This window comes from Globicephala melas, chromosome 16 (assembly GCF_963455315.2).
Source record: "Globicephala melas chromosome 16, mGloMel1.2, whole genome shotgun sequence".
Classification (NCBI taxonomy): Eukaryota; Metazoa; Chordata; class Mammalia; order Artiodactyla; family Delphinidae; genus Globicephala; species Globicephala melas.
In genome coordinates, this window is record NC_083329.1 from 60,456,296 (window position 1) to 60,483,881 (window position 27,586).

The 27,586-nt window shown below is 41.6% G+C and overlaps 1 protein-coding gene across 1 annotated transcript in view; it reads right to left on the bottom strand.

The window, feature by feature from the left end:
* LOC115856345 (cadherin-23) overlaps positions 1 to 27,586 on the bottom strand; it is a 371,688-nt gene that overhangs the window by 115,907 nt on the left and 228,195 nt on the right. Inside the window, exon 14 of the mRNA XM_070043924.1 lies at positions 22,576 to 22,640. Coding sequence (XP_069900025.1) covers positions 22,576 to 22,640 — 65 coding nt within the window. The remainder of the gene's footprint in view (positions 1 to 22,575; positions 22,641 to 27,586) is intronic.

Genomic DNA, 27,586 nt, shown 5'->3' on the forward strand with positions numbered 1-27,586 from the left:
ACCATTGTAAAGCAATTATACTCCAATAAATATGTTTAAAAAAAAATCTCCCCCAAACAAAAGTCCAAGACCAGGTGGCTTCACTGGTGAATTCTATCAAAAATTTAAAGAACAATCAATTCCAATCCTTCTCAAACTCTTCCCAAAAACTGAAGAGTAAGGAGTACTTCCGAACTCATTTTATGATTCCAGCATTACCCTGATACCAAAACCAGACAAGGACAACACAAGAAAAGAAAATTATAGGCCAATATCCCTGATGGACAAAGATGTAAAAACTTCACAAAATATTAGCAAACCAAACTCAACAGAACATTAAGAGGATCATATCATGATCAAGTGGGATTTATTCCAGGGATGCAAAGATGGTTCAACATCTGCAAATCAGTGTGACACACTACATTAACACAGTGAAAGATAATATCATATGATCATTTCAATAAATACAGAATAAGCATGTGACAAATTTCAATATCCATTTATGATAACAATTCTCAACAAACTGGGTATAGAGGGAAAATACCTCAGGATAATAAAAGCCATATGTGACAAGCCCAAAGCTAGCATTATACTCAATGCTGAAAATTTGAAAGCTTTATCTCTAAGATCAGAACAAGACAATGATGCCCACTCTCACCACTTTTATTCAACGTAGTACTGGAAGTCCTAGCTAGAACAATTAAGCAAGAAAAAAAAGCCATTCAAATCTGAAAAGAAGTAAAATTGTCACTACTTGCAGATGACATGATATTATATAAAGAAACCCCAAGACTCCACCAAAAAAACTGTTAGAATAAAAGGAATTTGGTAAAGTTGCAGTATACAAAATCAATATACAAAAATCTGTTTCATTTCTACACACTAAGAATGAACTATCAGAAAGAAAAATTAAGAAAAAAATCCCATTTACAGTTGCATCAAAAAACAATAAAATACTACCCAGGAATAAATTTAACCAAGGAGGTGAAAGACCTGCACACTGAAGAATATGACATTGATAAAAGAAATTGAAAAAGACCAATAAATGGAAAGATATTCCATGTTCATGGATTGGAAGAATTAATATTGCTAAAATTTCCATACTACCTAAAGCAATCTGCAGATTCAGTGCAGTCTCTATCAAAATTCCAACGGCATTTTTCACAGAAATAGAACAAACAATCCTAAACTTTGTGTGGAACCATAACAGACCCCCAGTAGCCAAACTAATCTTGAGAAAGAAGAATAAAGCATCATGCTCCCTGATTTCAAACTATATCACAAAGTTATAGGAATCAAAACAGTATGGTAGTGGCATAAAAGCAAACACATAGATCAGAGGAATTCTGGCCTGAAGTGCTGGGTGGAGGCCTCTGTCTGTGGTACCCTATGAGCAAGTGAAACTAGATGAAGCACAAAGGAAAGGAAAAAAAAATGTTCTTGTTGGGAGACAAGATGGCAGAGTAGAAGGACGTGACCTGACCTCTTCTTATGAAAAGACCAAAATCACAACTAACTACTGAATACCCATCAACAAAAAAAATGCTGGAACCTACCAAAAAAGATATCCTACATCCAGAAACAAAGAAGAAACCATAACGAGATGATATGAGGGGTGCAATCATGAAAAAATCAAATCCCATACCCACTGGGTGGGCAGCCCATAAACTGGAAAATAATTATATCACAGAAATTCTCCCACAGGAGTGAAAGTTCTGAGCCCCACATCAGGGTTCCCAGCCTGAGGGTCTGGCAATGGGAGGGGGAGCCCCCAGAGAATCTGGCTTTGAAGACCAGCAGGGTTTGATCACAGAAATTCCAAAGGACTGGGGGAAACAGAAACTCCACTTGTGGAGTGCGCACACAAGGTCTTGTGCACACCAGGACCCTAGAAAAAAGCAGTGACCTCATAAGAGCCTGGACCACACCTACCTGCTGGTATTGGCACGTCTACTGCAAATGTGGGGGCAGTTGTGGCTTACTGCATGGACAAAGACATGGGAAGCCACAGTTCTGGTGAGTATTTATTGGCATAAGCCCTCCTGGAGGTGGCCATTTTCTCACAAAGACCTGGCCCCAACCAACAGCCTGTAGGCTCCAGTGCTGGGATGTCTCAGACCAAAAAACAAACAAGGAGGGAAAACAGCCTTACCCATCAACAGACGGGCTCCTGAAAGTCTTCCTGACCACAAAACTGCCTGCTAAACACAACCGCTGACAAAGCTCTGCCCATCAGAGGGACAAGATCCAGCTCCACCTGCCAGTGGGCAGGAACCAGTAGCTCCCACCAGGAAACCTGCACAAGCCTCTCAGAATGCCTCATCCACCAGGGTGCAGAAAGCAGAAGCAAGAAGAACTACAGCACCGCAGCCTGCGGGACGGAAACCGTAATCATAGCAAGTTAGACAAAATAAGACAGCAGAAGAATATGTTTCCAGAAGGAAAAACACAAAACCCCAGAAGAACAACTAAGTGAAGAGGAGATAGGCAATCTACTCAAAAAAGAATTCAGAGAAATGATAGTAAAGATGTTCCAAGATCTCAGAAAAAGAATGGCGGCACAGATCAAAAAGACACAAGAAATATTTAACAAAGACCTAGAAGAACTACAGAACAAACAAACAGAGATGAATACAATAAATGAAATGAAAAATACACTAGAAGGAATCAATAGCAGAGTAACGGAGGCAGAAAACTGATAAGTGACCTGGAAGACAGAATCGTGGAAATCACTGCCACAGAACAGAATAAAGAAAAAAGAATGAAAAGAAATGAAGACAGTCTAAGAGACCTCTGGGACAACATTAAATGCACCAACGTTTGCATTATAGGGGTCCCAGAGAAGAAGAAGAGAGAGAAAGGACCTGAGAAAATATGTGAATAGATAATAGCTGCAAACTTCTCTAACATGGGGAAGGAAATAGGCACCTGAGTCCAGGAAGCATGGAGAGTCCCTGGCAGGATAAACCCAAGGAGGAACATGCCAAGACACAGAGTAATCAAAATGACAAAAACTAAAGACAAAGAAAAAATATTAAAAGTAAATATTAAAAATGACAAAAACTAAAGACAAAGAAAAAATATTAAAAGTAACAAGAGAAAAGCAACAAATAACACACAAGGGAACTCCCATAAGTTTATCAGCTGATTGCTCAGCAGCAATTCTGCAGGCCAGAAAGGAGTGGCGTGATATATTTAAAGTGATGAAAGGGAAGAACCTACAACCAAGAATACCCTACACAGCAAGGCTCTCATTAAGATTAGATGGGGAGGGACTTCCCTGGTGGTCCAGTGGTTAAGACTTTGCCTTCCAGTGCAGGGGTTGCAGGTTCAATCTCTGGTCGGGGAGCTAAGATCCCACATGCCTCGGGGCCAAAGAACCAAAACAAACAGCAGAAGCAATTTTGTAACAAATCCAATAAAGACTTTAAAAATGGTCCATATAAAAAAAAAATCTTAAAAAAAATAGATTTGATGGATAAATCAAAATCTTTACAGATAAGTAAAAACTAAAAGGGCTTCCCTGGTGGCGCAGTGGTTGAGAGTCCGCCTGCCGATGCAGGGGACACGGGTTCATGCCCCGGTCCGGGAAGATCCCACATGCCGTGGAGCGGCTGGGCCCATGAGCCATGGCCGCTGAGCCTGCGCACCGCAACGGGAGAGGCCACAACGGTGAGAGGCCCGCGTACCGCAAAAAAAATAAAACTAAGAGAATTCAGCACCACCAGACCAGCTTTACAACAAATACTAGGGGAACTTCTTTAGGCAGAAAAGAAAAGGCCACAACTAGAAACAAGAAAATTATGAATGTGAAAGCTCACCGGTAAAGGCAAGCATACAGTAAAGGTAAGAAATCATCCACACACAAATATGTATCAAAACCAGCATTCGTTGAGAAGAGGAGACTACAGATGCAGGATGCTGGAAATGCATTTGAAATTAAGAGGCCAGCAACTCGTTTATATATAGACTGCTATATCAAAACCTCATGGGAATTGCAAACCAAAAGTCTACAATAGATACACACACACACGCACACACACACGCACACACAAACACACACACAAAAGAAAGCAATCCAAACATGAAACTAATGATAATCATCAAATCACAAGAGAAGAGAACAAATGAGGAAAGGAACAAAAAGAAATCCACAGAAACAAATCCAAAAGAGTTAACAAAATGGCAATAAGAATATACTTATTGATAATTACCTTAAATGTAAATAGATTAAATGCTCCAACCAAAAGACACAGACTGGCTGAATGGATACAAAAACAAGACCCAGATATATGCTGTGTATAAGAGATCCACTTCAGATCTAGGGACACATACAGACTGACAGTGAGGGGATGGTAAAAGGTATTCCATGCAAATGGAAATCAAAAGAAAGCTGGAGTAGCAGTTCTCATATCAGACAAAATAGACTTTAGAATAAAGACTATTACAGGAGACAAAGGAGGACACAGCATAATGATCAAGGGATCAATCCAAGAAGATGATATAACAATTGTAAATATTTATGCACCCAACATAGGAGCACCTCAATACAGAAGGCAAATGCTAACAAACGTAAAAAAGGAAATCAACAGTAACACAATCATGGTAGGAGACTCTTAACACCCCACTTTCACCAAATAGAAATCAAAAGAAAGCTGGAGTAGCAATACTCATATCAGACAAAATAGACTTTAAAATAAAGACTTAAAAGAGACAAAAAAGGACACTACATAATGATCAAGGGATAAGACTGAGAAGAAGACATAACAATTGTAAATATATATGCACCCAACATAGGAGGACCTCAATATATAAGGCAAACGCTAACAGCCACAAGTGGAGAAAGTGACAGTAACATAACAATAGTAGGGGACTTTAACACCCCACTTACATCAATGGACAGATAATCCAGACAGAACATCAATAAGGAACCACGGGCCTTAAATGACACATTAGACCAGATAGACTTATTTGATATTTATAGAACATTCCATCCAAAAGCAGTAGAATACACAGTCTTCTCAAGTGCCCATGGAACATTCTCAGGATACGTCACATGCTGGTCCATGAAACAAGGCTTGGTAAATTTAAGGAAATTGAAATCATATCAAGCCTCTTTTCAGACCACAATGTTATGACATTAGAAATCAATTACAAGAAAAAAAACTGTAAAAAACATAAACACGTGGAGGCTAAACAATATATTACCAAACAACCAATGGATCACTGAAGAAATCGAAGAGGAAATAAAGAAATACCTACAGACAAATGACAAAAGAACACAATGATCCAAAACCTATGGGACACAGCAAAAGCAGTTCTAAGTGGGAAGTTTGTAGCAATAAAATCTTACCTCAGGAAACAAGAAAAATCTCAAATAAACAACCTAACCCTACAGCTAAAGCAACTAGAGAAAGAAGAACAAATAAAACCCAAAGTTAGTAGAAGAAAAGAAATCATAAAGATGAGAGCAGAAATAAGTGAAATAGAGACAAAGAAAACAATAGAAAAGATCAATGAAACTAAAAGCCGGTTCTTTGAAAAGATAAACAAAATTGATAAACCTTTAGCCAGACTCGTCAAGATAAAAACGGAGAGGCTCAAATCAATAAAATTAGTAATAAAAAAGAAGTTACAACAGACTTCAGAAATACAAAGGATAATAAGAGACTACTATAAGCAACTATATGTCAATAAAATGGACAACCTAGAAGAAGTGGACAAATGCTTAGAAAGGTACAATCTCCCAAGACTGAACCAGGAAGAAATAGAAAATATGAACAGACCAGTCACAAGTACTGAAATTGAACCTGTGATTTAAAAACTTCTAACAAACAAAAGTCCAGGGCCACATGGCTTCACAGGCAAATTCTATCAAACATTTAGAGAAGAGCTAACACCTATCCTTCTCAAACTCTTCCAAAATATAGCAGAGGGAGGAACATTCCCAAACTCTTTCTACAAGGCCACCATCACCCTGATACCAAGACCAGACAAAGATACCACAAAAAAAAAAAAAAAAAAGAAAATTACAGTCCAATATCACCAATGAACATAAATGTAAAAATTCTCAGCAAAATACTAGCAAAACAAATCTGACAATACATTAAAAGGATCATTCACCATAATCAAGTGGGATTTATCTCATGGATGAAAGGACTTTTCAATAACTGCAAATCATTCAGTGTGATACACCACATCAACAAACTGAAGAATAAAAACCTTATGATCATATCAATAGATGCAGAAAAAGCTTTTGACCAAATTCAATACCCGTTTATTATAGAAACTCTCCAGATAGTGGGAATAGAGGGAACATAATAAAGGCCATATATGACAAGCCACAGTTAACATCATTCTCAATGGTGAAAAGCTGAAAGCACTTCCTCTAAGATCAGGAACAAGACAAGATGTCCACTCTCACCAGTTTTATTCAACATAGTTTTGGAACTCCTGGCCACAACAGAGAACAAAAAGAAATAAAGGAATCCAAATTGGGAAAGGAGAAGTAAAACCATCACGTTTGCAGATGACATTATACATAGAAAATCCTAAAAATGCTACCAGAAAACTACTAGAGCTCATCAATGAATTTGGTAAAGTTGCAGGATACAAAATTAATACACAGAAATCTCTTACATTCCTATACACTAACAATGAAAGATCAGAAGAGAAATTAAAGAAACAATCCCATTTACCATCACATCAAAATGAATAAAATACTTAGGAATAAACCCACCTAAGGAGGCAAAGACCTGTACTCTGAAAACTATAAGACACTGATGAAAGAAATCAAAGATGACACAAACAGATGGAAAGGTATACCATATTCTTGGTTTGGAAGAATCAATATTTTCAAAATGACTATAATATCCAAGGCAATCTACAGATTCAGTGCAATCCCTATCAAATTACCAATGGCATTTTTTCACAGGTCTAGAACAAAAAAATTTTTAATTTGCATGGAAACACAAAAGACCCTTAATAGCCAAAACAATGCTGAGAAAGAAAAATGGAGCTGGAAGAATCAGGCTCCCTGACTTTGGACTATACTACAAAGCTGAAATCATCTAAACAGTATGCTACTGGCACAAAAACAGAAATATAGATCAATGAAACAAGATATAAAGCCCAGAAATAAACCCACACACCTAAGGTCAATTAATCTATGACAAAGGATGCAAGAATATACAATGGAGAAAAGACAGTCTCTTCAACAAATGGTGCTGGGAAAACTGGAAAACTATGTGCAAAAGAATGAAATTAAAACATCCTTTAACACCATACACAAAAATAAACTCAAAATGGATTAAAGACCCAAGTGTAAGGACAGATACTATAAACCTCTTGGAAACACAGGCAGAACACTCTTTGACATAAATCGCAATTTCTTTTTCAATCCATCTCCTAGAGTAATGGAAATAAAAACAAAAGTAAACAAATGCGACATAATTAAACTCAAAACTTTGGCACAGCAAAAGAAACCATAAACAAAATGAAAAGACAACCCACTGAATGGGAGAAAATATTTGCAAATGATGCAACTGACAAGGGATTAATCTCCAAAATCTACAAACAACTCATGCAGCTCAATATCCAAAAACAAACAAGCAAACAACCAGACAACTCAATCAAAAAATGAGCAGATTAAACAGACATTTCTCCAAAGAAGACATACAGATGGCCAAAAGGCACATGAAAAGATGCTCAACACTGCTAATTATTAGAGAAATGGAAATCAAAACTACAATGAGGTAAAACCTCACCCCCATCAGAATGACCATCATCAAAAAGTCTAAAAACAATAAATGCTGGAGAGGGCATGGAGAAAAGGGAATGCTCCTACACTGCTGGTGGGAATGCAAATTTGTACAACCACTATGGAGAACTACATGGAGGTTCTTTGAAAAAATAAAAATAGAGCTACCATATGATCCAGCAATCCTACTCCTGGGTATATATGTGGAGAAACCCATAATTCGAAAAGATACATGCACCCCAATGTTCACTGCAGCACTATTTATGATAGCCAAGAAAGGGAAGAAACCTAAATGTCCTCTGACAGCTGAATGGGTAAAGAAGATGTGGTACATATATACAGTGGAATATTACCCAGCCATAAGAAAGAACGAAATTATGCCATTTGCAGCAACATGAATGGACCTAGAGATTATCATCCTAAATGCAGTAAGTCAAACAGAGGAAGACAGATACCATATGATATCACTTATATGCAGAATCTAAAGAAGAATGACACAAATGAACTTATTTCCAAAACAGAAAGAGGCTCAGAGACATAGAAAACAAACTTTCCTCTTTCCAAAGGGGAAAGGCTGTGGGAGAGGAGGGATAATTTGGGAGTGTGGGACTGACATATACACACTACTACATATAAAATAGATAATCAACAAGGACCTACTCTATAGCACAGGGAACTCTACTAAATATTCTGTAATAACCTATATGGGAAAAGAATCTGACAAAGAATGGATATATGTATTTGTATAACTAAATCACTGTGCTGTACACCTGAAACTAATAGAACATTGTAAATCAACTACACTCCAGTATAAAATAAAAATTAAATTAAAAAAAGAAAAGAAACACCAAAAGAATTAAACTGGGCCACTATTTTATATCATATACAAAAATCAATTGCAAATTGATTAAAAACTTTAATGTAAGACCTGAAACCACAAAACTAGAAGGAGAGCTAGGCAGTAATCTTCTTGCCATCACTCTTAACGATGACTTCTTGGACTTGACACCAAAAGCAAAGGCAACAAAATAAAAAACAAAGAAGTGGGACTACATTAAACTAAAAAGCTTGTGAACAGCAAAGGAAGCTATCAACAAAATCAAAGGACAGCCTACGGAATAGGAGAATATTTTTGCAAATCATGTATCAGATAAGGGGTTCATATCCAAAATATGCATGTAAAGATCTCATATAACTCAATAGCCAAAAAAAAAAAAAGAAACAAAAAAACCCAAAAAACAAAAGACAAAATAAAACAAAAAACAATTTTAAAAATGGGCAGAGACTCTGAATAGCCATTTTTCTAAAGGGGACATACAAACGGCCAACAGGCATACAAAAAGATGCTCAACATCACTAATCACCAGGGAACTGCAAAGCAAAACCACAGTGAGATATCACCTCACACCTGTCAGAATTGTTATCATCAAAAACCAAGAAGTAACAAGCGTTGGCAAGAATGTGAAAAAAGGAAATGCTTGCACACTGTTGGTGGGAATGTATCAATAAATTGGAGCAGCCACTGTGGTAAAGAGTATGGAGGTTCCTCAAAAAACTAAAAATAGAGCTACCATATCATCCAGCAACTCCACCTCTGGGCATTTATCTGAAGAAAACAAAAACACTAACTTGAAAAGGTATCTGTACCCCCATGTTCACTGCAGCATTATATATAATAGTCAAGGTGTGGAAACAATGTAAATGTCCATCAAAGAATGAATGGATAAAGAAAATGTGGGGTGTGTGTGTACACATCACACACACACAATGGAATATTATTCAGCCATAAAAAGAAGGAAATCCTGCCATTTGTGACAATATGAATGGATCTCCTGAGGGCATTATGCTAAGTGAAATAAATCAGACAGAGAAAGAAAAATACAATCTGATCTTACTTATATGTGGAATCTAAAACAAACAAACAAACAAAAACAGAGTTCATAAATACAGAGAACATTGGTGGTTGCTAGAGGCAGGGTGTGGAAGGTGGATGGGAAATATGGGTGAAAAGGGTCAAAAAGGACAAACTCTACAAGCAACTATATGCCAATAAAATGGACAACCTGGAAGAAATGGACAATTTCTTAGAAAAGCATAACCTTCTGAGACTGAAATAGGAAGAAATAGAAAATATAACCAGACCGATCAAAAGAACTGAAATTGAAACTGTGATTAAAAATCTTCCCACAAACAACAGCCCAGGACCAGATGGCTTCACAGGCGAATTCTATCAAACATTTAGAGAAGAGCTGACACCTATCCTTCTCAAACTCTTCCAAAATATAACAGAGGGAGGAACACTCCCAAACTCACTCTATGAGGCCACCATCACCCTGATATCAAAACCAGACAAAGATGTCACAAAGAAAGAAAACCATAGGCCAATATCACCGATGAACATAGATGCAAAAATCCTCAGCAAAATACTAGCAAACAGAATTCAACAGCACATTAAAAGGATCATACACTATGATCAAATGGGGTTTATCCCAGGAATGCAAGCATTCTTCAATATACACAAATCAATCAATGTGATAAACTATATTAAAAAACTGAAGGAGAAAAACCATATGATCATCTCAATAGATGCAGAAAAAGCTTTTGACAAAATTCAACACCCGTTTATGATAAAAACCCTCCAGAAAGTAGGCATAGAGAGAACTTACCTCAACATAATAAAGGCCATATATGACAAACTCACAGCCAACATCATTCTCAATGGTGAAAAACTGAAACCATTTCCACTAAGATCAGGAACAAGACAAAGTTGCCCACTCTCACCACTATTATTCAACATAGTTTTGGAAGTTTTAGCCACAGCAATCAGAGAAGAAAAAGCAATAAAAGGAATCCAGATCAGAAAAGAAGAAGTAAAACTGTCATTATTCACAGATGACATGATACTATACATAGAGAATCCTAAAGATGCTACCAGAAAACTACTAGAACTAATCAATGAATTTGGTAAAGTAGCAGGATAGAAAATCAGTGCACATAAATTCCTTGCGTTCCTAGACACTAACGATGAAAAATCTTAAAGAGAAATTAAGGAAACACTCCCATATACCATAGCAACAAAAAGAATAAAATACCTAGGAATAAACTTACATAAGGAGACAAAAGACTTGTATGCAGAAAACTATAAGACACTGATGAAAGAAATTAATGATGATACAAACAGAGGAGAGATAGATCATGTTCTTGGGTAGGAAGAATCAACATTGTGAAAATGACTATTCTACCCAAAGCAATCTACAGATTCAATGTAATCGCTATCAAACTACCAATGGCATTTTTCACAGAACTAGAACAAAAAATTTCACAATTTGTATGGAAATACAAAGGGCCCCGAATAGCCAAAGCCATCTTGAGAAAGGAAAACGGAGCTGGAGGAATCAGGCTCCCTGACTTCAGACTATACTACAAAGCTACAGTAATCAAGACAGTATGGTACCGGCACAAAAACAGAAATATAGATCAATGGAACAGGATAGAAAGCCCAGAGATAAACCCACACACATATGGTCACCTTATTTTTGATAAAGGAGGCAAGAATACACAATGGAAAAAGACAGCCTCTTCAAAGAGTGGTGCTGGGAAAACTAGACAGCTACATGTAAAAGAATGAAATGAGAACACTCTCTAACACCATACACAAAAATAAACTCAAAATGGATTGAAGACCTTAATGTAAGTCCAGACACTATAAAACTCTTAGAGGAAAACATAGGCAGAACACTCTATGACATAAATCACAGCAAGATCCTTTTTGACACACCTCCTAGAGAAATGGAAATAAAAACAAAAACAAATGGGACCTAATGAAACTTAAAAGCTTTTGCACAGCAAAGGAAACCATAAACAAGACAAAAAGACAGCCCTCAGAATGGGAGAAAATATTTGCAAATGAAGCAACTGACAAAAGATTAATCTCCAAAATTTACAAGCAGCTCATGCAGCTCAGTATCAAAAAAACAACCCAATCCAAAAATGGGCAGAAGGCCTAAATAGACATTTCTCCAAAGAAGATATACAGATTGCCAACAAACACATGAAAGGATGCTGAACATCACTAATCATTAGAGAAATGCAAATCAAAACTACAATGAGGTATCACCTCACACCAGTCAGAATGGCCATCAACAAAAAATCTACAAACAATAAATGCTGGAGAGGGTGTGGAGAAAAGGGAACCCTCTTGCAGTGTTAGTAGGAATGTAAATTTATACAGCCACAATGGAGAACAGTATGGAGGTTCCCTAAAAAACTAAAAATAGAATTACCATATGACCCAGCAATCCCACTACTGGGCATATACCCTGAGAAAACCATAATTCAAAAAGAGTCATGGACCACAATGTTCACTGCAGCTCTATTTACAATAGCCAGGACGTGGAAGCAACCTAAATGTCCATCAACAGATGAATGGATAAAGAAGATATGGCACATATATGCAATGAAATATTACTCAGCCATAAAAAGAAACGAAATTGAGTTATTTGTAGTGAGGTGGATGGACTTAGAGACTATCATACGGAGTAAAGTAAGTCAGAAAGAGAAAAATAAATACCATATGCTAACACACATATATGGAATCTAAAAAAAAAAAGGTTCTGAAGAACCTAGGGGCAGGACAGGAATAAAGATGCAGATGTAGAGAATGGACTTGAGGACATGGGGAGGGGGAAGAGTAAGCTGGGACGAAGTGAGAAAGTGACATGGACTTATATACACTACCAAATGTAAAACAGATAGCTAGTGGAAAGCAGCGGCATAGCACAGGGAGATCAGCTCAGTGCTTTCTGGTCACCTAGAGGGGTGGGATAGGGAGGGTGGGAGGGATATGCAAGAGGGAGGAGATATGGGGATATATATATATATATATATATATATATGTATAGCTATAGCTGATTCACTTTGTTATAAAGCAGAATCATGCTACTGTAAAGAAATTATACTCCAATAAAGATGTTAAAAAAAAAAAAAGGACAAACTTACAGCTCTAAAATAAGTGTCATGTGGGTGTAATATACAGCATGGTGACTATCTTTAATAGTACAGTACTGCATATTTGAAAGTTGCTAAAGGAGTAGATTTTAAAATTTCTTATCACAGGAAAAAAATTTTTGTAACTATGAATGGTGATGGATGTTAACTAGACTTATTGTGGTGATCGTTTTGCCACATATATTGATACAAATATTGAATCACTATGTTGTACACCTGAAACTAATATAATGTTATATGTAATTATATCTCAATAAAAAGTAAAGCGTATTGGGGCAATTTAAAAAAAAGAAATTCTTCCATCCAGATGGTTTTGCATCAAAAGCTTTAAATGGGCAGCCAGCAATGGGAGGGGTGACTCGTCCTTTCTTGGGAGCGTGTCTTCCACTCAAGGGGCTGAACCTTGAGTAAGAGGCTGGCAAATGTCTCTGGGGGAGGAGTAAGGTCCAGTGAGACCATCCCTCCATGAACATCTTTCTTGGGAACCTCCTCTGAGCTGTCAGTTGACGTGTGTGCTCTGAGCTGTTCCACAGCTGCCAGCCACTGAGCCTGGAAGGTTCTGGCTCTGAGACCAGGAAAGTCCCCACCCCAGTAGATGGGAAGGGATGAGAAAAATCCAAGATGATCAGTACAAGGCCACACGAACACGGGTGTCCCGAGGGACAGGGGTGTTCTGTGAATTGGTCCTGTTGTTGTCCTGTTCCTCCCAACTGGAGAGTGGCTGAGAATTGCTAGGTACACCTAACAGTCTCTGTCTCTTCCTGGTCATTTACACAGATTTGGGACCGGTAATCCAAGCTGACAGACACCGTCTTACTCATCCTGTTGGGCTTCCAGATGCATCAGATACTTTGTTTTCAGGAACAGACATGAATTCAACCTGGCTTTGATCACGTTGAAAATGAGAGGGCTTCCACTTGGCTCAGTTTAACTGAAGACAAGGGAAAGAGATGGCCTAGAACCTTGGTGGGTGACATGGCAAAGCTGGCACAGGTCAGGCAGTGAGCACACCAACCCACCTAATGGCTATGGCAGGTTGAGAGCCCCTTCCTGCTGGAGGCTGTGTATCCAGGTGGTGAAGACCACATGCTGAGGCCTGGCCTTGGCGTTTACCAGTTGTGTGACTTTGGGCAAGTAACAGAGACTCTAAGTGGGGATGATAAGTGTACTTAGCACTGAGTTCTGCAGCATTTAGTTGTGAGGATTACATCAGATAACATGGGTAAAGCAGTTGACAAAGAGCTTGATACAAAGTGAGGGCTTCATAAATACAGCCACTGCTGCTGCTGCTGCTGGTGTGCTGTCCTTAGCGTTTCAAAGTTTCCTCATTCCTGAAGATAGCAGAGTGGAAGGACTCAAGCTCACCCTGTCTCATGAAAGTACCAAACTGCTGAACAACCATCAACAAAAGACCCAAACGTACCAAAAAAGGCATTCTACATCCAAAGTAGAACTCACAACAAAATGGTAGGAGGGGTGCTTTCATGATATAATCAAATCCTATACCTGTCGGTGGGTGACCCACAAATGGGAAAATAATTATATCACACAGATTCTCCCACAGGAGTGAGAGTTCTGAGCCCTGCTTTCAGGCTTCTCAGCCTGGAGGTCTGGCATCCAGAGGAGGAGCCCCTGGAGCATTTCGCTTTGAAGGCCAGTGGGGCTTGAGTGCAGGAGTTCCACGGGACTGGGGGAAACAGAGACTCCATTCTTGGAGGGCACACACAAGGTTTCACATGTACTGGGAACCAGGGCAAAGCAGTGACTCCACAGGAGCCTGAGGCAGACATACTTGAGGGTCTTGTAGGGCCTCCTGGGGAGGTGGAGGTTGTCTGTGGCTCACTGTGTGGGAAAGGACACTGCGGGTAGAAACCTCAGTGAATATTCACTGGTGTGAGCTCTGCCGGAAATCACCATTTTGGCATCAAGACCTGGGCCCACCCAACACCCTGTAGGCTCCAGTGCTGGGACATCTCAGGCCAAACAACCAACAGGGTGGGAACACAGCCACACCCATCAGCAGACAGGCTGCTGATCCTACAGCTGCCTGCTAAACACACCCCTTGACATGGCCCTGCCCACCAGAGGGACAAGATCCAGCTCCACCAGCTAGTGGGCAGGCACCAGCCACTTCCACTAGGAAGGCTGCACAAGCCCCTGGACCAACCTTACCTATCAGGGGGCAGACACCAGTAGCTAGAGGAGCTACGATCTTACAACCTGAGGAATGGAGGCCACAAACACGGAAAGTTAAACAAAATGAGATGGCAAAGGAACATATTCCAGATGGAGGAACAAGATAAAACTTTGGAAGACCAACTAAGTGAAGTGGAGATAGGCAATCTTCTTGAAAAAAAATTCAGAGTAATGATAGTAAAGATATCAAAGATCTCGTAAGAAGAATGGAGGCACAGACTCAGAAGATACAAGAAATGTTTAACAAAGAGCTAGAACATTTAAAGAACAAGCAGAGGGCTTCCCTGGTGGCGCAGTGGTTGAGAATCTGCCTGCCAATGCAGGGGACATGGGTTCGAGCCCTGGTCTAGGAAGATCCCACATGCTGCGGAGCAACTGGGCCCGTGAGCCACAACTACTGAGCCTGCGCGTCTGGAGCCTGTGCTCCGCAACAAGAGAGGCCGCAATAGTGAGAGGCCCGAGCACCGCAATGAAGAGTGGCCCCCGCTTGCCGCAACTAGAGAAAGCCCTCGCACAGAAACGAAGACCCAACACAGTTAAAAATAAATTTAAAAAAAGAACAAGCAGATATGTACAACAGAATAACTGAAATGAAAAATACACTAGGAAGAATCAATAGCAGAACAAATGAGGCAGAAGAGCAATAAATGAGCTGGAAGACAGAGGGGTGGAAATCACCACTATGCAACAGAATAAAAGAAAAAGAATGAAAAGAAATAAGCTGTCTCAGAGACCCGTGGTACAACATTAAATGCACCAACATTCACATTATAGGTATCCCAGAAGGAGATGAGAGAGAAAAGGGCCTGCGAAAATATTTGAAGAGATAATACCTGAAAACTTCCCTAACATGGGAAAGGAAATATTCACTCAGGTCCAGGATATGCAGAGTCCCATATAGGATAAATCCAAGGAGGAACACACCAAGACACATAGTAATCAAACTGACAAAAATTAAAGACAAAGAAAATATATTAAAAGCAACAAGAGGAAAGCAACAAATAACATGCAAGGAAACTCCCATAAGGTTATCGTGATTTTTCAGCATAAACTCTGCAGGCCAGAAGCGAGCGGCATGATATATTTAACGTGATGAAAGGGAAAAACTACAACCAAGAATACTCTACTCAGCAAGGTTCTCATTCAGATTCAGTGGAGAGATCAAAACCTTTACAAACAAGCAAAAGCTAAGAGAATTCAGCATCACCAAACCAGCTTTACAAGAAATACTAAAGGAACTTCTCTAGACAGAAAAGAAAAGGCCACAACTAGAAAAAAGAAAATTATGAATGGGGAAGCTCTCCGGTAAAAGCAAACATACAGGAAAGGTAGGAAATCATCCACACACAAATATGATATCAAAACCAGCATTCATGAGAAGAGTACAGAGGCAGCAAATTGGAAATGCACTGAAAATTAAGTGAGCAGTAACTTGAAATAATCTTGTATATATGTAGACTGCTATATCAAAACCTCATGGGAACTGCAAACCAAAAATCTACAATAGATACACACACACAAAAGAAAACAATCTAAACACAACAATAAAGACTGTCATGAAATCACAAGAGAACAAAAGAGAAAGGGAAGAAAAAAAACCTACAGAAGCAAATCCAGAACAGTTAACAAAATGGCAATAAGAACATACTTATAAATAATTACCTTAAATATAAATGGATTAAATGCTCCAACCAAAAGACACAGACTGGCTGAATGGATACAAAAACAAGACCCGGATATATGCTGTGTACAAGAGATCCACTTCAGACCTAGGGACACATACAGACTGACAGTGAGGGGATGGAAAAAGGTATTCCATGCAAATGGAAATCAGAAGAAAGCTGGAGGAACAATATTCACATCAGACAAAATAGACTTTAAAATAAAGACTGTTACAACAAGAGACAAAGAAGGATATACTACATAATGTTCAAGGGATCAATCCAAGAAGAATATATAACAATTGTAAGTATATATGCACCCAACATAGGAGCACCAAATATATATGGCAAACACTAACAGCCATAAAAGGAGAAATCTACGGTAACACAGTAATGGTGGGAGACTATAACACCCCATTTTCATCAATGGACAGATCATCCAGACAGAAGATCAATAAGGAAGCAGGCCTTAAATGACACATTAGACCAGATGGACTTAATTGATATTTATAGAACATTCCATCCCAAAGCACCAGAATACACATTCTTCTCAAGTGCATATGGAACATTCTCCAGGATAGATCACATCTTGGGCCACAAATCAAGCCTTGGTAAATTTAAGAAAACTGAAATCACATCAAGCATCTTTTCTGACCACAATGGTATGAGATTAGAAATCAGCTACAAGAAAAAAATCTGTAAAAAGAACACAAACACATGGAGGCTAAACAATATGCTACCAATCAACCAGTGGATCACTGAAGAAATCAAAGAGGGAATAAAAAAATACCTACAGACTAATGACAACAAAAACACAATGATCCAAAACCTATGGGATGCAGCAAAAGCAGTTCTAAGAGGAAAGTTTGGAGCAATACAATCTCACCTCAGGAAAAAAGAAAAATCTCAAATGAATAACCTAGCCTTATAACTAAAGCAACTAGAGAAAGAAGAACAAACAAAACCCAAAGTTAATAGAAATCATAAAGATCAGAGCAGAAATAAATGAAATAGCCATGAAGAAAACAATAGAAAAGATCGATGAAACTAAAAGCTGGTTCTTCGAAAAGATAAACAAAATTGATAAACCTTTAGCCAGACTCATCAAGAAAAAAAAGAGAGGGCTGAAAAAAATAAAATTTGAAATGAAGAAGGGCAGTTACAAGGGACACCACAGAAATACAAAGGATCATAAGAGACTACTACAGGCAACTATATGGCAATAAGATGGACAAGCTAGAAGAAATGGACAAATTCTTAGAAAGCTGTAATCTCTCAAGACTGAACTAGGAAGAAACAGAAAATATGAACAAACCAATCACAAGTATTGGAACTGAAATTGTGATTTAAAACATCCAACAAGGGACTTCCCTGGTGGTCCAGTGGTAAAGAATCCACCTTCTAATGCAGGGGACACAGGTTTGATCCCTGGTTGGGGAACTAAGGTCCCACATACCATGGGGCAAGTAAGCCCGTATGCCACAAACACTGAGCTTGTGCAACTCAGTGAGAGAGCCTGCGTGCTGCAAACTACAGAGCCCATGCGCTCTGGAGCCTGCACGCCACAGCTACAGAGCCCACATGCCCTGGAGCCCACATGCCACAACTAGAGAGAGAAAACCTGCACATCACAACTAGAGAGAAGCCTGCATGCCACAACTAGAGAGAAGCCCATGCACCACAACTAGAGAGAAGCCTGCGTACTGCAATGAAAACCCCGTGCCTCAATGAAAGATCCCACGTGCCACAATTAAGGCCTAACACAGCCAAAAACATTAAGAAAATAAATAAATTTAAAAAAAATCCAACAAAGAAAAGTCCAGGATCAGGCTTCACAGGAGAATTCTATCAAACATTTAGAGAAGAGTTAACACCTATCCTTCTGAAACTCTTCCAAAAACTGCAGAGGAAGGAGCACTCCCAAGCTCATTGTATAAGCCTACCATCAGCCTGATACCAAAACCAGACAAAGATACCACAGAAAAAGAAAATTATAGGCCAACATCACTGATGAACATAGACACAGAAATCCTCAACAGAATACTAGTGAACCGAATCCAACGATACATTAAAAGGATCATACACCATGATCAAGTGGGAGTTATCCCAGGGATGCAAGGATTTTTCAATATCCACAAATCAATCAGTGTGATACACCACATTAAGAAATTGAAGAATAAAAACCATATGATCATCTCAATAGATGCAGAAAAAGCTTTTGATAAAAGTCAACACCCATTTATGATAAAAACTTTCCAGGGACTTCCCTGGTGGTCCAGTGGGTAAGACACTGTGCTCCCAATGTAGGGGACTGGGGTTCAATCCCTGGTCAGGGAACTAGATCCCACACTCATGCCTCAATTAAGAGTTTGCATGCCGTAGTTGAGAGCCTGCATGCTGCAACTATGAAGTCTGCATTCCACAACTAAGAAGGTCCCACTGCTGCAACTAAAAAGATCCCACATGCTGCAACAAAGATCCCACGTGCTGCAATGAAGATCCCATGTGCCACAACTAAGACCCAGTGCAGCCAAAATAAATAAATAAATAATAAAATAAATACGAAATAAAACCTCTCCAGAGGGCTTCCCTGGTGGCACAGCGGTTGAGAGTCCGCCTGTTGATGCAGGGGACACGGGTGTGTGCCCTGGTCCGAGAAGATCCCACGTGCCGTGGAGTGGCTGGGCCCGTGAGCCATGGCCGCTGAGCCTGTGCGTCCGGAGCCTGTACTCCACAATGGAAGAGGCCACAGCAGTGAGAGGCCCGCTTACCACAAAAAAAACCTCTCCAGAAAGTGGGCATAGAGGGAACTTACCTCAACATAATGAAGACCATATATGACAAACCCACAGCTAACAACATTCTCTCAGTGAAAAGCTGAAAGCGTTTCCTCTAAGATCAGGAACAAGACAAGGACGCCCACTCTCACCACTTTTACTCAACATAGTTTTGGAAGTCTTAGCCATGGTAATCAGAGAAGAAAAAGAAATAAATGGAATCCAAATTGGAAAAGGAGAAGTAAGACTGTCACTGTTTGCAGATGACATGATACTCTACATAGAAAATCCTAAAGATGCTACCAGAAAACTACTAGATCTCATCAGTGAATTTGGTAAAGTTGCAGGATACAAAATTAATGCACAGAAATCTGTTGTATTCCTATACACTAAAGTTCCTATACAACAGAAGTTCAGATAGAGAAATTAAAGAAAAAATACCACTTACCATTGCATCAAAAAGAAGAAAATACCTAGGAATAAACCTCCCTAAGGAGAAAAAAGACCTGTACTCTGAAAACTATACAGACACTGATGAAAGAAATTGAAGATGACAGAAACTGATGGAAAGATCCACCATGTTCTTGGATTAGAAGAATCAATGTTATCAAAATGCCTATACTACCCATGGCAATCTATAGATTCAATGCAATCCCTATCAAACTACCAAAGACATTTGTCACAGAACAACAACAAAAATTTAAAAATTTGTATGGAAACACAAAAGACCCCGAATAGCCAAGGCAATCCTGAGAAAGAAAACCGAAGCTGGAGGAATCAGGCTCCCTGACTTCAGACTATACTACAAAGTTACAGTCATCAAAATAGTATGGTTCTGGCACAAAAAAACAGAAATATAGATCAATGGAACAGGATATAAAACCCAGAAATAAACCCACGCACCTAAGGTCAATTAATCTATGACAAAGGATGCAAGAATATACAATGGAGAAATGACAGTCTCTTCAACAAATGGTGCTGGGAAAACTGGACAGCTACATGTAAAAGAATGAAATTAGAACACTCCCTAACACCATACACAAAGATAAATTCAACATGGGTCAAAGACCTAAAGGTAAGGTCAGACACTATAAAACTCTTAGAGGAAAACATAGGGAGAACACTCTTTGACATAAATTACAGCAAGATCCTTTTTGATCCACCTCCTAGAGCAATGAAAATAAAAACAAAAATAAGCAAATGCGACCTAATTAAACTAAAGAACTTTTGCACAGCAAAGGAAACCATAAACAAAATAAAAACACAACCCACAGAATGGGAGAAAATATTTGTAAATGAAGCCACTGGGAAGGGATTAACCTTCCAAATATACAGACAGCTCATGCAGCTCTATATTAAAAAAACAAAACAAAAAAAAACCTCCCCAAACAACCGAATCAAAAATGGGCAGAATATCAGACAGACATTTCTCCAAAGAAGAAATACAGATGGCCAAAAAGCACTTGAAAAGGTGCTCAACATCTCTAATTATTAGAGAAATGCAAATCAAAGCTACAATCAGGGGGCTTCCCTGATGGTGCAGAGGTTAAGAATTTGCCTGCCAATGCAGGGGACACAGGTTCGAGCCCTGGTCTGGGAAGATCCCACATGCTGCGGAGGAGCTAGGCCCGTGAGCCACAACTACTGAGCCTGCAAGCCACAACTACTGGGTCCATATGTCACAACTACTGAAGCCCGCGTGCCTAGAGCCCACGCTCCCCAACAAGAGAGGCCACCGCAATGAGAAGCCCACATACTGCAGCGAAGAGTAACCCCCACTCGCCGCAACTAGAAAAAGCCCGCATGCAGCAACGAAGACCCAATGCAGCCAAAAATTAAATAAATAAATAAATTTAAAAAACGAAGAAACAAAACTACAATCAGGTAGCACCTCACACCAGTTAGAATGGCCATCAAAAAGCCTACAAACAATAAATGCTGGGGAGGGTGTGGAGAAAAGGGAACCCTACTACACTGTTGGTGGGAATGTAAATTGATGCAGCCACTATGGAGAACAGAATGGGGGATCCTTAAAAAACTAAAAATAGAGCTACCATATGATCCAGCAATCCTACTCCTGGCCATCTATCCGAAGAAAACCATAATTCAAAAAGATACATGCACCCCTGTGTTCATTGCAGAATTATTTGCAATGGCCAAGACATGGAAGCAACCTAAATAGCCATCGACAGAAGAATGGATGAAGACGATATGGTACATATATACAGTGGAATACTCCTCAGCCATAAACAAGAATGCAGTAATGCCATTTGTGGCAACATGGATGGACCTAGAGATCATCATACTAAGTGAAGTAAGTCAGACAGAAAGACACATCTCATATGATATCACTTATATGTGGAATCTAAAACATGATACAAATGAACTTATTTACAAAATAGAAACAGACTCACAGACTTCAAAAACATACTCATGGTTACCAAAGGGGAAAGGTGATGCGGGAGGGATAAATTAGGAGTTTGGGATTAACAGATATATACCAGTATATATAAAATAGATAATCAACAAGGACCTACTGCATAGCACAGGGAACTCTACTCAATATTCTGTAACAACCTATATGGGAAAAGAATCTGACAAAGAATGGATACATATATTTGTATAACTGAATCACTTTGCTATATACCTGAAACTAACACAACATTGTAAGTCAACTATACTCCAATATAAGATAAAAATTAAATTAAAACAAAGTATTGAAGAGCTAAAAAAAAAAAAAAGAACTATGTGTGGACAATTTCACTCTGATATTTTTAGAAACTAAAGCAAAAGGGAAAATCTACTGTCATTTGATTTTCATTTTTCAACAACAGAACAAAAGGACACGGAAAAGTTTGTAAAAATGGTTATTTTCCTCCCTTGGCTTAAATGTCCCCTCTGTAAAATAAAGACATTAGGCAAGGTTAAAAAAAAAAAAAAAAAAAAAAAAAGCGTCTTCATTCCCCAAACTAAAAGCTATCTTTTGAGGGTCAGAGAAACTATGCCCCAGAGTTTAGGGGACTTGAGCAATACTGTACCACAATCAGGGCCAAACGAGCAGCAATGACCGTGAGTTCTGACTCACAGTCCAGTTCCCTAGCCACAGGGGCACAGCACTTTTCCTGGGCACCAAGAAGTGTCCTGGGCCTGCTGAGTGGCAGAGGGCCACCTCGGAAGGCCAGGGGCAGGGGCTCACCGATCAGCGTTATCGCTGAAGAAGTAGTTGACTTCCCCGAAGGTGCCCACGTCATCGTCTGTTGCCTGCAAAGTTAAGAAAAAGAAGTCATGACTGCCAGAACCAGCCGAGGCTCCCGATCTCAGCAGGAAATGTCCACAGCAAACCCATGCTTCCCCCCACACAGCTCCTCAGGCCCAGGCCGAATTATCTAGAGCCACGCTGTTCAATAAGGTTTTCACCAGTCACAAACGGCGATTTAAATTAATACTGGAGCACACAGTTCCGGAGGATCAGTCTTCTACCTAAATCTCCAACTTTGCGAAATCTCCCTTCCTGGACTCATGTCAGACATTCTCTGTAGATGCTCAGAGGGCTTGGGGGAGAGACCCTAGACCTGTGGCTTGGGGTCTGGTGGCCTCCTCCGGCGACTCTCCTCCAGTCCCCAAAGCCTCCAAGTCAGATGTGGTACCCGGTAGGGGAGGCCTCTTGGGTGGATTTCTAGTGTTCCCCCTTCTTTAACCCGGGGAATAATCCACTGCGTGTACCAAGCGGACTATCGTCTGGTTGGCAACCTCTTCTGCTGGAAACAGTCTGCTGCCCACCCCCACCCATCTTTTGGCATCCCTCTCTGCTTGAACAAGTGGTCCAAGTGGGACCTAGTCCTGTGACCTCAGGGACTAGGCTGGGAGTGGTCCCTGACCTCAGCAGGGGCCTATTAGAATCCTTTCCTGGGATTCTTCTTATTGTTGCTGGGGATAAAAGCTTTCCTCTGGGGCAGTGAAGCTGGGACGATGTGAAGTGGGAGCTGCTGGATGTGTAGGGACGATGAAGACAGGGGCTGATCTTGGTAGTTCTAGTCCTGAATCTGACATCCCTTCCCACCTCAGTTTGGTTTGTGAGTTCAACAAGATCTCTTTTATCCAGGCTGGTCCAAGTTGGCTTTCTATCACCTACAGTAAGAAGAGACTGGAGCGAGAGTGGCCTGCCTCATGCCTGATGATGATGGCAACGATGGTGACCACTGCCAGCCTGCACTCGATCATATATTTTACACTGTCAAAGGGCATCCAGGTCTATTAAGACCTCATTTTATCCTCACAACTGTCACAACGTGATGAGGAAGGCACACAATTCTACCCATCACACAGATCACAAAACTGAGGCCCAGACCACAGTGAGGTCTGGTGTGACCCTGTCGCCACTCTAGGTCATGAGCAGGTTCAAGCAGAGCGGGGCAGAACCTGCGATCCCTACTGCCATCCCAGGGTTCCTTCCTTTAGGCCACCTACGTGGGGCCCCTCTCCAACCCCTCCCTTGTCCAGGACATTAGTAGTTATAGTAGAGGCTTGGCTTTTGCCGCTGGAACCTCTGGGCTTCTGCATTGTCGCTGGCATGGTTACAGTCCACAGTGCAGACTAAGTGACACCATTCATGCATTCATTCAATAGTTACTCAGTAAGCATGTACTCTGTGCCAGGCACTGTGACCTCTGCTCCCTCCCAGGCCATGCCCTAGAGCTGGGCAAACTGCTACCTGCCACCAGAGCCTGGAGGGAAAGGCCTTGGGCTGACCTTGGGGTGTTTGACACTCAGGGCTTCTCTAAGATCACAACTGGATAAAGGTTCTGCTGCTAAAAATATGTTTCAATACCTACTTTTGTTTATTTTTTAGCTTTGAGGTATAATTGACAAATTATTTTATAACTTTATTATACAATAAAATTATTATGATAATATATCATATTGAGGTATACTTGACAATGGAAAGGATTCCCACTATTGAGTTAATTAACCACCCATCACCTCACAGATTTACTCTTTTGTTACTTGTCTGGTGAGAACACTTAAGTTCTGCTCTCTCAGCAAATTTCAATGGTACGGTACAGTGTTATCAACTATAGTCACCATGTTATACATTAGATCCTCAGACCTTATTCATCTTATAACAAAGTTTGTACCCGTTGATCAGCCTCTCCCTATTTCCCCCTGCTCAATACCTTGGTACTAGGTATTTTTTGAGGTTCCTTTTAAAGTTCTTGGATTCTGTGAAATCTATTCCGTTCTGTGTTCTTTACGATAAACCCGAATTTCAAGAAAACGCCAATTTAAGTCCAGTATTTTGAATTCAGGAAGGCAGAGAAGTAAATGATATATTCCAAATGATTTAAATGAAAAAAAGTGTTTATACCCAAAGGGTTAAGATCTGTTATCCAGAAAACTTGGTTATCCAGAAGGAAGCCAATTCCAGGGGCTGTGGCAGCCTGCTTTTAAGGACGGGCTCTTGTACACACTGTTCCATTCAGTCCCCACTGTGTTCAGCAGACTGTGTGTGGACCTCTGTCTTCTCACCGCCCTGGCCAGGCTCCAAGAGCATCACAGGTTGTCGGGGGACGCGTGTATAATAAATGGAAAGGTAAACGCCGAGCTATGTAACCCACCCTCTAACCCAGGACCGATTCCAGGGCAGACCGTCCCCCGTGCCCTGAGCCACTCCTCCCGACACCTGCATTTATCGACTCCTCACACTTATCACGTATTGTATCTTCATAATGACCCTATGACGTAGGTGCTATTATTACTACCACCCCCAATTTACAGATGGGGAAACTGAGGCACAGAGAGTGAACAGCTCACCCAAGGCTTCACAGCTGAAAGAGCGGCAAAGTTAGGATTTGAACCCAGTGCCGGCTAGTCACATCCTTCGCCTCAACGTGTTCTTGCTTCTAAACCAAGAAGAGAACTTGTTCTCAGAAGGAATGGTTATTCCAGGGCAGAGGAGACCAAAACTTCTCATAATAAGCCCACCTCTCTCCTCCCCTTTCAGGGACCAGAGAAGGCGGGGAGGCACCCATAAGTCCCCTTTCATTCCACCAAGAAATGATCACCACCACACATGGTATTACTAGACTATAATAACTGCAGCTCAGTCTGGGGAGCAGCTGACCAGATGTCATCAAGCCCCTTGGTGAGGGGTGAGTGTAATGTAAAGACCCTAGCTCCAGGTCAGAGTCAGCAGCCCAGGTCACCGTGTGACCAGACAGCAACCTCCTGGGGCCTCGGCATCCTCATTTGTCCAAGGAAAGGGTTTGGGGAAGCAAAGAGGGTAGGGCCGCATCTGCCAGGCTCACCTCCCAGCCTGGACAGTGCCTGACACGTGGCAGGTGCTTCAAAAATGCTTGGAAAACGAAGGAACCAATTCTAGTAAGAAGGGGGTGGTGGAGAGATGGGGGCAAAAGCGAGGAGAGCGGATTCTAAGGGAAAGGGAGGGGCGAAAAGAAGGAGCGAGGGAAAAGGAGGGGAGAGGCTAGGAGGGACAGAGGGGTCAGCAGAGTGGGCTGCGCCAAGCCACAAGGGGGGTTCCTGCCCCTGAAGGTCGCATCGGGACCCTGGGGACAAGCCCTCCACGTCTATGTGCCCTATGGAATTGCACTCGGACTCTTAGGGTGGGAAGGACCCCCGAGGTCCCCCTGTCCAGTCCTCTTCGCCCTGAGGCTCAGGGAAGTTAGGTGACGAGCCCCTGGGAACAAGACAGAACTGTCTTCTCTCTCCAGGCAGATGCTGGCCTCTACCACCCCCGCTGAGTCCCCACTCCCTCCCCGAGTGGACTGAGCACAGCCATGGTTCCCACGGTGACCCCTCTCCCCGGGGGCCTCTTGCTGCTGCCCGCCCAGGCCGCCGATGCTAACCGGGGAAGATTTGTGAGTCCTTTAGTGCCACCGTCTAATGACCGTATGACATATGTATGCCTGGTGAAGAGGAGAGGGAGAACTTTCATTTTTCACGTGCACGAAGCAGAATAATATGGCAGGCTGTGCGCCTGCCAGGGTGGGAGCGGCCAGCACAACACAAAGGGCCCGGTCAGGCGCTCCGGCCAGCGCCAGGCTGCTGCGGGGCCTCATAGGGCCCTGCGCCCAGAGAAGGCAGCAAATCTGCCCACTAGGCGGCCCTGCTGAAGGCCCTCCTCCTTTACATGCATTCTCAGCCCTGTACTTGGGCCTCTGCTGCCAGCTCCGGCCTCATCTCCAACCACGTGCAGGCTGGACCGTGTGCGGCTCCCGGGCCTGACCGGCTCTGCTCACGCTGCGCCCTCTGCCGGATCGCCTCCTTCCTCTCCCACCTGGCTCACCCACTCCTGTCCTCCTGGCTCCCCAAGGTGGGGTTAGGGCTCCACCCTGCTGGAGATATTCCCAGCTGTGACCGCTCTGTGGAGCTGGAGCTGTGGGCTGATGTGTTTCCCACCCCAGGAGGCTGCGGATCCCGGAGGCCAGGGTGGGACACGGGGCCTGGACATCAGGGTGGCTCAGGAAAGCTCCTATATCCGTCATCTACAGGTACACCTGCGTCCACATCCACACCACATAGGTACGTATACTGTTTCATTTCGACCACACGCATACGTGGCAAGTACTGTTAGAACCCTCTCCTCCCTGTCTGTAACAAACAAGGAATCAGAGGCAGGATGATAAGGAACTCTCCCAAGATTTCACAGCTGGTAAGAGCCAGAGCTGGCCTCCAGATCCCTGTGTTGAAAACCGTTTAGCAGCTTGTGACACACGCCCTTGGAGCAGCGTCCTGTGGAGGCCTAGGAGCCGCTTGGCCATGCTGGCCAGCCCAGTAGGGAGCGCTGCTGGGGCCTGCTCCACTACCCACCCTGCAACCTGTCCCACCCAGGCAGGTCTCTGTCCCAGCCCCACTCTGCTTGTTACAGCACTTTTCACAACAACCTCCTTCCCAGGACCTGCTTTGCTCCTAAGCAACTGAAAAATCAACAGATGAATCACGTGCCAAACAGACAGTGACCCTCGGGCCCACTTTAGGAAGGAGGGTTTGAGAAGTGACCTGTGCAGAGAGAACAAATGTCCTCCTCAGGCCATGAACACCCTTCCTCCTGCCACGTTCTGGGACGTTCTGTCTCCGTGCAGGGTCACTTCCGGGATCTCGCTGCTGCTGGCCCCCTCTCTGATGCCTCTGTGTCCCCGTTACTACTCCACCTGGGCTAGAATCTCACCCACAGGTACACACTAGCACAT